This window comes from Perognathus longimembris, chromosome 4, assembly GCF_023159225.1.
Source record: "Perognathus longimembris pacificus isolate PPM17 chromosome 4, ASM2315922v1, whole genome shotgun sequence".
In the NCBI taxonomy this organism is placed as follows: domain Eukaryota; kingdom Metazoa; phylum Chordata; class Mammalia; order Rodentia; family Heteromyidae; genus Perognathus; species Perognathus longimembris.
Window position 1 is genome coordinate 27,630,533 of NC_063164.1, and position 15,505 is coordinate 27,646,037.

At 39.4% G+C, this 15,505-nt stretch overlaps 1 protein-coding gene across 7 annotated transcripts in view; it reads right to left on the minus strand.

Annotated features, from left to right (window-relative positions):
• Abi2 (abl interactor 2) overlaps positions 1-15,505 on the minus strand; it is a 79,695-nt gene that overhangs the window by 45,337 nt on the left and 18,853 nt on the right. For all 7 annotated transcript variants that reach the window (XM_048344921.1, XM_048344919.1, XM_048344920.1 and 4 more), the window contains exon 2: positions 4,272-4,439. In XM_048344921.1, coding sequence (XP_048200878.1) covers positions 4,272-4,439 — 168 coding nt within the window. The remainder of the gene's footprint in view (positions 1-4,271; positions 4,440-15,505) is intronic.

The following is a 15,505-nucleotide window of genomic DNA, read 5'->3' on the forward strand; positions in this document are numbered from 1 at the left end:
CCAATTCAGAAAAGGGGGGTGGGGGTGGAAAAATGGAAACTTTGTACTTCTAAATACACAACAAAGAGAATAAGAGGAAGTTGGGAAGATGGAGGTGAGAATGATGTAAGGGGTGAAACTGATCAAGATGCATTGTACTTATAAACTGACATGTGACATGTTGCATAAAGTCCTTTGTACAACTACTTGAAAGTAATTTAAAAATAATAAAAATAAGCTAGGCACCAATGACTCGCATCTGTAATCCTAGCTACTCATGAGACTGAATTTGAAGGTCACACAGTTCAAAGCCAGCCCAAGCAGAAAAGTCTGTGAGAGTCTTATCTACAGTAAACCACCAAAAAAACAGTGGCACTGCGGCTCAAAATGATAAGAGTGCTAGCCTTGAGCAAAAGAGCTCAAGACAGCACCCAGGTCCTGTGTTAAAGTCCCACAACCAAAAATAAATAAATAAATAAAAATAATAATTAATAATAAAAATAAGCAAAATAGTACTACAGGTCTTTGTCAGCAAAAAGTACTACAGTGGTAAAAGCACCCATCTAGAAAGTGGGAAGCTCAGTTCAAACCTCAAGACCACTAAAAGAAAAAGAAATGTCACTGGATAAATTAAGTAAACCCTTTATACCATATATATAATCAATAGAGATGTGCACACGCACGCATGCATGCACGCACACACACACACTTAAAGTGGCATTAGTAGCATAAAGGTAAAAAATCATAGAACACTACAAGGTAACCTTTTATAAACTTCACAAGCTGTTGCACATATTTTCTAGTTCCATAATAGATTTTTAAATAGAAACTATGGCTACTATGTTGTTCTTGACTCAAATGTACAGATTTTAGTAATGACCACGGCCTTTGCCTTCAGGATTTTCTTTGCCACTACAATATAAAATGCATTAAAGTTCTAGAAGTATAGATTCAACAGTGGTATTTAAGAAGAGTTTGAATATTGATAAAAGCATTTTAAACATAATCCTGGTTTTTTAAAGTTACTAATTATATGGCAATAAATGTATTCTTATTTAGAAGAGACCTCAATAGTAACACTCACCTGTAGCAAGTAAAAATGTTTAGCTGACAAAGAAGACCAGAACTAATGCAAATTCACTGTTGCTTAAATTACTACTGTTTGCTACAGATCCTGTTACCAAAACACACACCAAGGAATATCACTGCAAATGGGTAAGACTTAAAATATCTATGCTTGTAAGTCAGTTTTTTCATCCTTCTCACAGCTATTGCCAAGCTGGTCTTGCATGCTGCAGGCTTCCCCCATGACACTTCAGCCACACAGTGCCAAGTCCAGGTTCCTACAGAATTCTTCATATTGCCTTGATGAATCATACTGACTCCCAGAGCTCCTTTGCAAGCCTGAGCCCCACTGCCAGATCTCCCTCATGAACCCAAGCACATGCTCAGGCCCCAGCAGATGACAGGAAGGGACTGTATAGAACATTGTTTTAGGCTTATCCATGCATTGTTGTTTCCCATTACCACAGATAATTGAGAGTTGACTGTACTGGATAACACTACCTCAGTTAGCTGCCCATCAGTGTGGGAAAATATCTGCAATTAAACAGTTACAGTTCATTAACTCAACTAAGTGGGCGTTTTTTAATATGTCTCAAATTTCTTATTAGTAAGCTAATGTTTTAACTAAGCATTTAATTACTTAGATCATAAATGTGCTCCAAATTACCCACTTTCTATAAACAAATGATTTACTAATGAACTTAAAACATAACTTTAAGTTATCCATTCTTCATAAAATAACATGGAAACTACACATAGGACATTAGAAAGTATATAAAACCTAATGTTTATGCATAATTACAAAACAATAGCCTTAAGTGGCATTCCTTAATTTAAAACTGATTTTTAAGCAAAAATATATATTTAAGAAAAATAAATGTATTTTAAATAAAAATTATCCTACATATTGAATTTGTTGACATTTATTCCTTCTGCTGTACCTTGAGAGGAATTACAGCTTACATTATTTTACAATCACTTATTTCTATCTCCTTTATTTATAACCTACTAATGTCTGGCCCAAAAATCTTATCCAGCTCACTTCCTACTCATTATTCCTGCTTTTTACTTATTCCATTATTTAAGCTATATACACAAATGTCACTTTATATGATACACAAAAGTTCATTAGCTGAATACACAGACTTACAATCTAGGGTGCCCTTCAAAGTATTACCTTCTCCCTTGATCTTGCTACCCTTTCTCCTTTTCTTATCTAAAGACTTTGGAATTCTACTTAAATAAATAAATTATTCTCTCCACTATCCTTTGCTCATTGCCATGATTTATTTACTCACATAATCTCTCCTACTTGACTTGTCAAGTAACAAAATGCTGTCATTACTTCTTGGGAACTTTGATATATTAATTCTTTTCTACATTAGCTCTTTCTTTTTCAGGTCCTTTGTAAATACTTTAAACATGCAAAAATTTTAAGATCATCAAACACAAGACTTGAAACTTTATATCAAGTTAGTACTTTTTCAACTCTCTTTCCACAAGTTTATCTATTTATTTAAAATATCACTGATTCTTCTCTTCAGGGGGCCTTTCTAAAATAAAATTCCCTCTTACTCATTAAATTCATCAAATTCTTTTTTTTTTTTGCTCTAATTTGGGACCTAGCAATACAAAAGCAATAAAGGATAAAATTTCCACAGAAGTTTAGATGAGATGTGAAGAAACCTTTAAAATGTTAAATTCAGATTAAAAATGAAAGTCTTCTACTCTGATAAATTTCCAATTGCCATTATAATGTAGAATTATACTACATCAAAGATAATTATACAAATCTGCTAAACTTTTAGGCTCTCAAAAAATGGCGAGATTAATTTTAAGAAGTGCTGAAATCTCAAGATATACAAATAACAATATGCGCATTTTAAAATTATTTTAATTCCACAAAAGTTCTAATTATTTAGGTTTAAACATAGTGCCTGATAATATAGTATGGCACCAAATTACTCAAAATGACAAAAATGCAAAAATTGACAACTTTAAACATCTCTTTGGGGCAGATCGAATTTTTACCATTTTGGTTTTTTTTTGGAACTTACATTTTCAATTAAATTAGTTTTCCATTGAAGGAGTTTGTTTTCATTTTTTGAGGCAGTCTTGCCATTCCAATCTGGCCTCAAATTGAATACTCTTACCTCAGCCTTCAGAGTACTAGGATTACAGATGTGCACTACCCCATATAGCAGTATTATTATTTTAAATGGCCCTAAAGTATTAGAATGATTACAAAAACTACTATATATGCATACCAACATGCAACCACTAAAAGCATATACAAAAAGATTATTCCATCATGAAAAATGTGAGTTTTAATGCTAAAAGAGCAGAACTCAAAATTCTATACCTAGTATAACCACAGCTATAATTTTACAACTATGAAAAAAGTATTCTAAAGAAAAAGAAAATATTAATAGTGAAAAGATTCAGCAGAGAAGTTTGTTTTTCCATTTGGTTCCTATATATTCATGAACATGAGTTTTGAAATTCAAAAAAATAACTTTTTTAAGTTCTATATAAAGGTATTTTTATAAGGTTTTCTAAGTCTCTTAATCTTTCCAGTACTGCAAGTATGTCTATTATCATTCCAGTGAGCATAAAACCTGAGTGAGGAGTATAGCTCATGATAGAACAGTTTGTCACAACATTGCAAAAAGTAAATAAAATCTAGGAGCTCCACACCAGAGGCTCACACCTAGGTTCAAAGCCAGCCTGGGCAGCAAAGTCTTGAAGACTCTTATCTCCAATTAACAGCAAAAAGCCAGAAGTAAAGCTGTAGCTCAAGTGGTCAAGTGCTATCCTTAAGCAAAAGACGTTCAGGGATAGCACCCAACCCCTGAGGTTAAGTCCCAGAACTGGTTCCAAGTAAAATAAAATTTAAAAACTTAAGAAATACTCAGCAAGCCACCAAGCTATCAGACTTTATTTAAAACAATAAAGTATAGGGTTTGGCAAAAACTGAAACAGGACAAATTTTCACTTCCAAGCTAAGTATGTTACCATGAGAAATAACTTTTAATAGAATCTATTAAAATTTACTTTCCTACCTAATTATAGAGATGATAACTACACCACAAAAAAAATAAAATATTGAATTTGTATTTTCCAAATCATACATGCACATTAACTCACATAATATAATAAAGGATGTCAACATGATATATTGACTGTGTAGACTGTTTTTCAGAGACAAATAGGAAAACACGGCTCACTTGTGAAATGTGATTGATTGAAGATTCCATCCTTCGTAACTGGGATGCCTGGATATCCAGCATCTGTAGGACATTGTTGGCCAAGGTGTTTATCAAATAGGCAACGCTTGCTAAGGATTGGGTGGTATAGGCTTTGGTTTCTTCAAGGGCTCGCTGCTTATCTGATGACTATGGGGAAAGCAAATCAGTAATCATTATTTCAAAGATAACCCATTTCTGTCAAACACCTACAAAAACACTCCTTAAAACCATTACTAAACCCACACCCACAGCCAAAAATATTCTGAAAACCAATGATAAGTTTTATGAAAACCCTAATCTGAACTAGTGACTAAGTTCCCTGATAATTTAATGTTAAATACACTCCCTTGTACAAATGAAAATGAAATCCTGAAGCTGTTATTTGAAAACTGATATCCAATAAACATTTTGATCAGTAATAAAATGTATGTGCACGTGTGTGTGTGTGTGTGTATGTGTGTGTGTGTCTACACATCCGGCCTAAGCAGGAAAAGCACGAGAATCATCACCAATTAACCATGATAGATAGACAGGTAGGTAGGTAGATAGGTAGATAGATAAGATAGGACAGACATATCCAATTAACCACATATATATATGTATACCTCCAATTAATCATATATATCTGTATATACATGTAATTGTATCTTTTCAAAGTCACTGCTTAGAAAGGCAATAGTGATTTAAATGCATAAATTCTGGATAGGCTTACCTTTCTGAATATTCATTTTTTTCACCCTAACATGTGCAATATGGTGAAATGCGACTATACTGTGGTTACCTATATCTTATCAAAATATTAATCATAAATAAAAATTGCTAATAAGAATGACATAAAGATAATGAAAACATTCTTTCTTCCTATTTTAGGTTTGACAACCCTATGGGATATAAATTGCAAAAATCATAAGCTACATTAGAGACAAAAACTACACAGCAAAAAATGTCCACTTCCAAGGCTGCAGAACAAAGCAATGGCAGTTAAACACTGTATACGACAAATGCCAAACACTATCTTCTCACCCTAATTCTGTAGATTCTGTGGTTCAGGAGATAGTTTAACACAAGTATCTGAATAAGAAATTTTTTTAGTATCATCACTACTCTTTACTACAATATGTTAACATGTTGTTTCTCAATTCTAAGGTGAAAGAGATAAATCCTGATTAAGCTATGCTGAGAAGCTGTGAACCACGAATAAGGAATGTAAAGTTACTTTTTAAAATACATTAAGATGTACAGGCTGGGAATATGGCCTAGTGGTAAAGTGCTCATCTCACATACATGAAGCCTGGGTTTGATTCCTCAGCACCGCATAAATAGAAAAAAGTGAGTAGTGGAAAAGTGAAGAGCATTTGTCCAATAACAGAACATTTATATCTTAATGTACTCATGTAATGAAATACTATGTAGTTCTAAAAATTATTTGGTAAATAAAAATTGAGACCTAAAAAGATACTAGAGGGGCTGGGGATATGGCCTAGTGGCAAGAGTGCTTGCCTCATAAACATGAAGCCCTGGGTTCAATTCCTCAGCACCACATATGTAGAAAAGGCCAGAAGTGGCACTGTGGCTCAAGTGGTAGAGTGCTAGCCTTGAGCAAAAAGAAGCCAGGGACAGTGCTCAGGCCCCGAGTTCAAGCCCCAGGACTGGCAAAAAAGAAAAATACAGTAAGATGTAACAACTGCCCATCACTATGGTCATAGTCTTGTCTCGCCCACAGTCTAAATTCAGAATCAATAAACATAGATACAAAATTTTCCAAGGTAGGGGTAAGAAAAAGAAGTAAAATTCCGTAGTTGAAGTACTTCTGAAAATAACATACATGCAGTGATGATAATCAAGAGGACATTTCCTTCCACAACAAATGACCAAAGCAAGGAAAGCACTGGTATGTTTGAGGCAGAGCAAAGTACAGGGAGGCTATGACAAGAAACACTGTAGTGCATGGAGATACACAATGATCTTCCAAAGAAAACAGCTAAGCACACAGTGCTGCTGCTGTTTCTCTACAGATAAACACTAAACTGAAAGACTTTTTAATGGGAAGGGTAATAAGGAGAAGGCTCCTGAATACTCCTGAGACATTTACTTCTAGAGAACCTTTATAGGCCCTGAGTCGAGTCTGGGGAGCTACTGGGTTTACCACACCACAGGCACTGCCTGGGGGTTAGGGAAGAGAGCTTAGCCAATTTTGTTATCACCCTCCCTAATCCAAGCTCTTACTGTAGGAAGCCATATTGAAACCCAATCCACCCAGGATTCAAACTAGTGGAGCTGCTATCCACAGCAACTACATTGACCTCGACCTAGGAACTGTAATGGGGTCCGAGGGTGGGGGGAATCCCCTATCCCTTCAAGAGTCCACCACTCAGAGACAGTCTCAAGTAAAAAGATGAATTTATTGGGGAAGTAAAAAATATACTGACCGGCGAGGGTCACAGCCCAGACTCGGGAGCTGGGACCATGCGCCCTGGACCACGCTCAGGGTCAGGTTATAAAGGCAAACACCACATGGTCAAGCTTGCCACATGCAGGTGACCAATGAGGTTACAACACTTACAGAGCATGCCATGTCACACGCAGGTAGCCAATTGTTGGGGACAGCTGTGCCTTTAAGAGGCCACAGCTGGCTTTAGCTTGTCCCCTCCCCTTCCGCCTATAACAGGAAGAGAAGCCCCCAGCCCCTGGGGCAAACACGTGTGTGCCATCATGGCGGGGACTTCTACAGAGACCCAGCTCTGGGGGGCTGTAGCCCCCGCCCACAGAGGAAGTTTCATGACATCACCTGATGGGCAGCCCAGCTCAGCTAATCAGTTAGTCACCCCAAGTCCCTCCCCTTCCGCCTCTATCACCGTAATAAATTCTTCTGCCCGCCCTCTGGGAGTCTGAGGCACATGGACCATCGAATCGCCTCCCCAATGTCTCTCTCTCCGCTGCCTTTCCACACGTAAGGGGACGGGGACGGGGGGTCTCGGCATTTCTCCTCAACTTAGCACAATCCATTAGAACACGCTTTGCCTACTGCTGGCAGAGGGACAAAGCCAAGTCTTCTTTCATAGTTTAGAATTCAGGCATCTCCCCTGGAGAAGTAGGGAGAGGGGTCCCAGAGAGACCCCGACAGCCAATGGAGTTACAATCTGCCACATAGTAACTGTTTGAACCAACCTACCATTTTAGTTAGACTTGGCGCATGGATTTGGCGGGGCTCGAGTGATACATGCAGATACACCTACTCATGGGAGGGCACAGGTTTAACCTTGAACGTTCACTACTCAGGTGGTCAAGCAGTTTACACAATCTTATCACAGAGAAGGGGAACTTCTCTGGATAAGGTGGGGGAGATCTTACTGAAGATGGAGTCCGCTTCTGCTCCCCTTAATCTGAGGTGGAGATCTGGCCAGATCTGACCTTCACATTACATTCCCCCTCTTTTTTTTTCCTTATACATAAAAATCAAATCACTGATTTCTCTTTTGGAGAGAATCTTGCCTAGACTGTAAGGTGACTCCACCCACAGGCTGCTGGGGAGAGCAAGGATGAGACAAGAGCCAGTCCGAATAGGACTGCTGCTCTTAAGCTTGCACCCAGAAACAGATTATCTGTGAGGTCCACCCCCAGGAGGGCTGCAGGTGTTCTCACCTGTTTAAATCTCCATCTAGTTACACCGGTACACCTGGTGGCAGTTACATCCCTCCTTTCTCTGAGGTCACACTCTAGTCCATCTGGACACACTCTAATAACACACTTGGACACACCTTCCACTTCAAGCATCACCTGGGAGTGACTCTCTAGCCTGCCACGCATGCTTTACAATTTTCTCAATAGAGCTTGTCAACTCCAGTCAACTCAGAGGAGTGGGAAGGTTACCACAGAAAGAATGTCCCCCCAAATCTTAGTTTCAGCAGATCCAAGGCGGCCTTCCAGCAGGAATCAGCTGCATGTCATGAAGACCCATCTGCTTTTACCACAGTAGGGGTGCTCAGGGTGGGGATGTAGATTCTTCCAGATGCAGATGATGGGATGTGCAGGAGACATGGCAGCAGCAGGCAGCAGTGTCTCCCAAAGGCTCCAATAGAATGTCACACCTTCCGCTGGGCTGCCTGCAACTTTCTGTATAAACTGGTTAAAGAAACTTAACCTAGGCCTGACTTTAGTGAAGTCTCCTAATATTTTCCTGGTTGCCTTAAGTACACTGGCTTTTACAAGGCTGGCGCCCCACTGAATTTCAAGACAGCTTTAAGCAATCAATGGCCCTTGGGTAATTTTGCCAGGGCAATAACTTTAAATCAGATATTTCCAATAAGGCTAGGAATTTTTTAGGCCAACATAGAAGGCTTGGCCTGTAACCATTTCTCACAAGTGCAGTCTCCACTCCTGTACACTTGTTACCTCTGTTTTTCCATGCTTCTAGTTTATCCTGTCTCATCTTTCCAAAAACGACTCTGGTTCCTTGATCCTAAAGGGGAACTGATGGGAAAAGATCATCCATCTTCTGTAACTTCTTCAGGCTGACTCAGGGGTGTTGACCTTGCCTAGCCAGGAACTTATAACCTTAGTCTACTTTACCAAGGGGCTGCAGGACCATATGTCCACTAGGAGTTTTACTCCAAACTGGAAATTACATTTAACATTTAACTTTTACCAACTATACAGACTTATTTTTGGGCTACAGCACTGTAGCCTTTTAACATTCTGGTTTGCAAAAGCTTTTACCTGACTGGCTGGGGAAACTAATCTCTGATGACCTAACAATGCCTACATTCTCAATAAGGACATGAACTTGGTCAGGTCCATGTTTCCTTTCTTGAACAGATATGCCAGCTCAAAATCCTCACTCTTGCAATGACCAACCAAAAATATCAGCCATATATTTTTCAGTAGCAAGAGAAGACAACCACTGCCACTATCACATGGCTTCTGGAAGCAACCTGAGCTGTTTAATGGCTTCATTACTCATCCATTGCTCAGAAAGCAGACAAGCATAGCCTTGTCCACCCAGCTGGGCTTAAGAAAGAATCTAGGGCTGGGGATATAGCCTAGTGGCAAGAGTGCCTGCCTCGGATACACGAGGCCCTAGGTTCGATTCCCCAGCACCACATATACAGAAAACGGCCAGAAGCGGCGCTGTGGCTCAAGTGGCAGAGTGCTAGCCTTGAGCGGGAAGAAGCCAGGGACAGTGCTCAGGCCCTGAGTCCAAGGCCCAGGACTGGCAAAAAAAAAAAAAAAAAAAAGAAAGAAAGAAAGAATCTACATAAGAGGCCCTATCCACCCAGCGGGGTAGAACTCCCTGAAGAGGTGCCTGCTCCCCCGACCCCACCATGAAGGTTGGATCCCAGAGGCCTTAGAATTACCTGTACAGCCTTCTAACACTGGCAAGTACCCCATCTAAACCCAATGACATGTCCTGGCCTCTGTACAACCCTCAGATGCAGGTATGTCGTACTTCAACATGCTTGGACAAACTACAACTGTCCTGCCTTCACACAAATTAAGAGAAACCCAGGGGTGCTCTCACACTTGCGGCCATGCCCAGAACTGTCAGTGAACCCTCTCCGCCTAATGGAGCTGCACCCTGGCTGGTGCTAAAATCCCACAAACCATGAAGTCCAAGGATGCAAAGACCTCTACAAGCATCAATAATATTGATTACAGCTGAAGGTGACAGAACACTAAAGCCAATGCAGCACATCCAACACAACTAGAATACATAGAGAAAGGCTTTCTCTACAAAAGCAAACCTATATAAAACTGGTGGAGCCAACAGACCCATTAGATACCATAAGGACAGAACATGGAAAACTAAGGTAACAAAAGGCCTCGAAAGGGACACAACTCTCTAACTAATGACCTCAAAGAAAAGGAAATTGTCCAAGTGCTCACGCCTGTAATCCTCCCTACTCAGGAGACAGATCTGAGAATCACGATTCAAAACCAGCCTGGAAAGAAAAGTTCTTGTGAGACTCTTATCTCCAATTAATCACCAGAAAACAAGAAGTGGCACTGTGCCTCAAAGTGGTAGAGTGCTGGCCTTGAGCAAAAAAGAGCTCAGGTTTCATAGAATGAGTTTGGGATTTCTCCCTCTGTTTCTATTTCGTGGAAGAGTTTGAGGAGTATTGGTATTTGCTCCTCACTAAAGGTTTTGTAGAATTCGTTGGTGAATCCATCTGGGCCTGGGCTTTTCTTTGTTGGGAGGTTCTTGATTACCTCCTGTATCTCACTGTAAGTTATTGGTTTATTTAGTTGATTTATTTCTTCTTGGTTCAGTTTGGGCAGTTTATACTTCTCTAAGAATTGATCAATTTCTGTAAAATTATTGTTTTTTACTGAATAGAGGTTCTGGAAATAGCTCCTTATGATTGTTTGAATATCGTGTGTACTTGTTGTAATTTTTCCAGAGGAGTCCCTGATTTTCGTATATGAGTCTCTTCTTTTTTTTTAAGTCTTGCGAGGGGTCTGTCAATTTTATTTATTTTCTTAAAGAACCAGCTTTTAGTCTTATTTATTTGTTGAATTGTCTCTCTATTTTCAATCAGATTTATCTCTTCTTTAATCTTTGTGATCTCTCTCCTCCTAGTCATTATAGATTAAGTCATTTCTTGTTTCTCCAGTTGTTTTAGTTTCATTGTGAGGTTATTCACCTGCTCTGCTTCCATTCTTTTAATGTGCTGAGGGCAATGATCTTGCCCCTTAGTACTGCCTTAGCTGTGTCCCATAGGTTTCTTTGTGATGTATTTTCATTGTCATTGTGGCTTATGAATTCGTTGATTTCATCTTTAATTTGGTCTGTGGCCCATGTGTTGAATAACAGTGTGGGGTTTAGCCTCCAAGAATGTGTATAGCCTCTGTGGTAGGTAACCATTGTTATTGAGGGTTACCTTTAATCCACTGTGATCAGATATAATACATGGGATGATGTCAATACTTTTGTATTTGCTGAAGTTCTTTGTGTGGGCTATGACATGGTCTATTTTGGAGTATGACGATGTGCTGCTGAGAAGAAGGTGTATTGGGTCTCTGTAGGGTAGAAGATTCTGTATAGATCTGTCAGATCCATTTGGGATATGGTGTTACTTAGGTCCTCAGCTCCCTCGCTGATCCTCTGGGTGTTGGATCTGTCTCTTGGAGAGTGGGGTATTTAGGTCTCCCACTATGATTGTGTATGCGTCTATCTTGTCCTGAGAATTTGCTTGACATATGTGGGGCCTCTTTTGTTCGGTGAGTATACATTTATCACCGTGATGTCTTGATTCTGGATTTTTCCTTGTATTAAAATGTAGTGTCCTTCTTTGTCCTTTTGAGTTGATTTTAATGAAAAGTCCAGATTGTCTGAGATTAGGATGGCTACACCTGCCGTTTTGGTAGGTGCGTTTGCTTGGAAGATCTTGTTCCACCATTTCATTCGGAGCCTGTTTTTGTCCCTTGCTGTAAGGTGGGTCTCTTGTAGACAACAGATGGCAACTTTTTGTGTGCGGATCCATTCTGCCAGTCTGCTCCTCTTTATCGGAGAGTTTATATCCATTTATATTCAAAGAGATCAAGGATAGGAGTGTTTTTTCTCCTTCCATTTTCTTGTTGGGCTGTTTTTTCCTCTTTTTTTTTTTTCCTTGTCTTTAGTGAGCTGCTCTTTCTGTTTCTGTTTCTGTCTGTGTCCTGTAAGATCTCTGTTGTGTGGGGCTCCCGTCTTAGAATTCGCTGTAGGGCTGGTTTTTTTATTCACATACTCCTTTAGATCCTCTTTGCTATGGAAAGATCTGGTTTTCCCTTCTAATGTGAACTCCAATTTCCCTGGATATTTAATCCTAGCTTGCATATTGTTGGCCTGTAGAACTTGGATGGTGTTCTTCCACTCACTTCGTGCTTGGTAGGTTTGTGTGGAGAGGTCTGCTGTTATTCGGATCCTCTTCCCATTGTAGAAAATTTCTTTCTTCGTTTTGGCTGCATTCAGAATTTTCTCTTTATTCTTGAGATCTGAAGCCTTGAATATTATGTGTCTTGGGGTGGCTTTTCTGGGGTCTGGCCTGCCAGGTGTCCCATAGGCTTCGGGTACGTGGATAGGGTCCCTTGTGAGATTGGGGAAGTTTTCTGCAATAACTTTATTGAAAATATGATGAAGCCCTCTGCTCTGGTATTCGGCTCCTTCTTCTATTCCAATTATGCGCAGATTATATCTCTTGTCTTTGTCCATTAGTTCCTGGATTAGTCTGCCCTGAAGCTTAACCGTTTCTGGGAGTGTGGTAATTTTCTGGTTGTTGTCGGCTGCTTCATCATCCAAGCAAGAGATTCTGGATTCCATATGGTCAATTCTTTGTACTGTGGATTCAATTGCGGAGTTTATGGATGTCAGAAAGCTATTTATGGTTGTCAGATCAGCTCTGATCGTGGAAATTTCCAGAACCTCTACTCACTAAAAAACAATAACTTTACAGAAATTGATCAATTCTTAGAGAAGTTTAAACTGCCCAAACTGAACCAATAAGAAATAAATCAACTAAATAAACCAATGACTTACAGAGAGATACAGGGGGTTATCAAGAACCTCCCAACAAAGAAAAGCCCAGGCCCAGATGGATACACCAACGAATTCTATAAAACCTTTAGTGAGGAGCTAATACCAATACTCCTCAAACTCTTCCGCGACATAGAAACAGAGGGAGACATCCCAAACTCATTCTATGAAGCTAATATCATACTCATTCCCAAACCAGGCAAAGACCCAACAAAAAAAGAGAACTACAGACCAATACCACTAATGAACACAGACGCAAAGCTCCTCAATAAAATATTAGCTAACAGGATCCAGAAACTGATCAAGAAAATTATACATCATGACCAAGCAGGCTTCATACCACAGTCACAAGGATGGTTCAACATCTGTAAATCAATCAACGTAATTCACCACATAAACAGAACTAAAATCAAGAATCACATTGTTATCTCAGTCGATGCCCAAAAAGCCTTTGACAAAATACAACATCCATACTTATTAAAAGCTTTGGAGAGAACAGGAATACATGGAACATTCCTCAAAACAATAAAAGCCATATACAACAGACCAACTGCTAACATCATATTAAATGGAGAGAAACTTAAATCATTCCCCCTAAACTCAGGAACAAGACAAGGATGCCCACTCTCCCCACTTCTTTTCAACATAGTGCTGGAATCCCTAGCCATAGCAATAAGGCAAGAGGAGGACATCAAAGGGATCCACATCAGCAAGGAAGAAATCAAGTTATCCCTGTTCGCAGACGACATGATCTTATATCTGAAGGACCCAAAAAACTCAGTCCCCAAACTCCTACACCTAATAAACCATTTTGGCAAAGTAGCAGGATACAAAATCAACCCACAAAAGTCAGCAGCTTTTCTGTACACCAGCAATATACAAACAGAAAAGGAAATTATGGAAACAATTCCATTTACAGTAGCCAAAAAAGGAATAAAGTACCTAGGGATCAACTTAACCAAGGATGTGACGGACCTATTTAATGAAAACTATAAAAATCTAATAAGGGAAATCAAAGAAGACACAAGGAGATGGAAAGACCTCCCATGCTCATGGGTAGGCAGAATCAATATAGTGAAAATGGCCATATTGCCCAAATTGTTATACAAATTCAATTCAATCCCTATCAAAATCCCAGTCACATTCTTCACTGAAATAGAGAAAACAATCTATAAATTCATATGGAACAGCAAAAGACCTAGAATAACCAAAGCAATTCTAGGCAAAAAAAGCAGTGCAGGAGGTATCAAAATACCAGACTTCAAGCTCTACTACAGGGCCATCATAACAAAAACAGCCTGGTATTAGTATAAAAACAGATCGGAAGACCAATGGATTAGAATTGAAGATCCAGAAATAAAACCGCACTCTTACAGTCAGCTGATATTTGACAAAGGAGCTAAAGACATACAATGGAATAAACATAGCCTCTTCAACTACTGGTGCTGGGAGAACTGGGCAGCTATATGCAGAAAACTCAAAGTAGACCCAAGCCTATTACCATGCACCAAGATCAACTCAAAATGGATCAAGGACCTCAATATCAGACCTGAATCCTTGAAACTACTGAGGGAGAGAGTAGGAAAGACGCTAGAACTTAAAGGCACAGGAAGGAACTTCCTGAATATAGTCCCAGGGACACAACAAATAGGGGAGAGACTCGACAAATGGGACTACAACAAATTAAAAAGTTTCTGCACAGCTAAGGACATAGCCACCAAAACAGAAAGACAGCCAACCATATGGGAAAGTATCTTTACCAGCAACAGACAAAGGCCTAATATCTGTCATCTACAGAGAACTCAAAAAACTAAGCCCCTCCAAGCCCAATAAACCAATTAGGAAATGGGCAAAGGAGCTAAAGAGAGACTTCACAAGAAATAAAAATGGCAAAGAAACATATGAGGAAATGTTCAACATCCCTGGTAGTAAAGGAAATGCAAATAAAAACAACCCTGAGATACCACCTCACTCCAGTTAGAATGGCCTATACTCTGAACTCAGGCAATAACAAATGCTGGAGGGGGTGCGGGGAAAAGAAGAACCCTTCTCCATTGTTGGTGGGAGTGCAAATTAGTACAACCACTTTGGAAAACAGTATGGAGGGTTCTCAAAAAGCTCAATATAGACCTACCCTATGACCCAGCCATACCACTCCTAGGCATCTATCCTAAACAGCAAGTCCCAAGATATCAAAAAGACATTTGTACTTCCATGTTTATAGCGGCACAATTCACAATAGCCAAAATATGGAAACAACCCAGATGCCCCTCCCACAGATGAATGGATCCAAAAAATATGGTACCTATACACAATGGAATACTACATAGCGATTAGGAATGGTGAAATATTGTTATTCGCAGGGAAACGGTCAGAACTCAAACAAATAATGTTGAGCGAGACAAGCCTAGAACACAGAAAACAACGGGGCATGATCTCCCTGGTATATGACTGTTAAGAAAGGGAGACGGAGAGACAGTTGAGACCAGGTCTGTGAAACCAAAAACTGCTTGTCAAATGGTATTTCCCACAGGATTGGGGCAGTGACCCAACAGTATGTAACTAAAACCAAACAACTACTCAACATATAAAGGTCAAAAATTGACCTCTCAGTGGAATACAATAGCTCAAAAGCTATGTATGTACATTCATATAAGTCTACTGTCGACATATTGTCTAATATTGACATTACATTTAAAGCCCT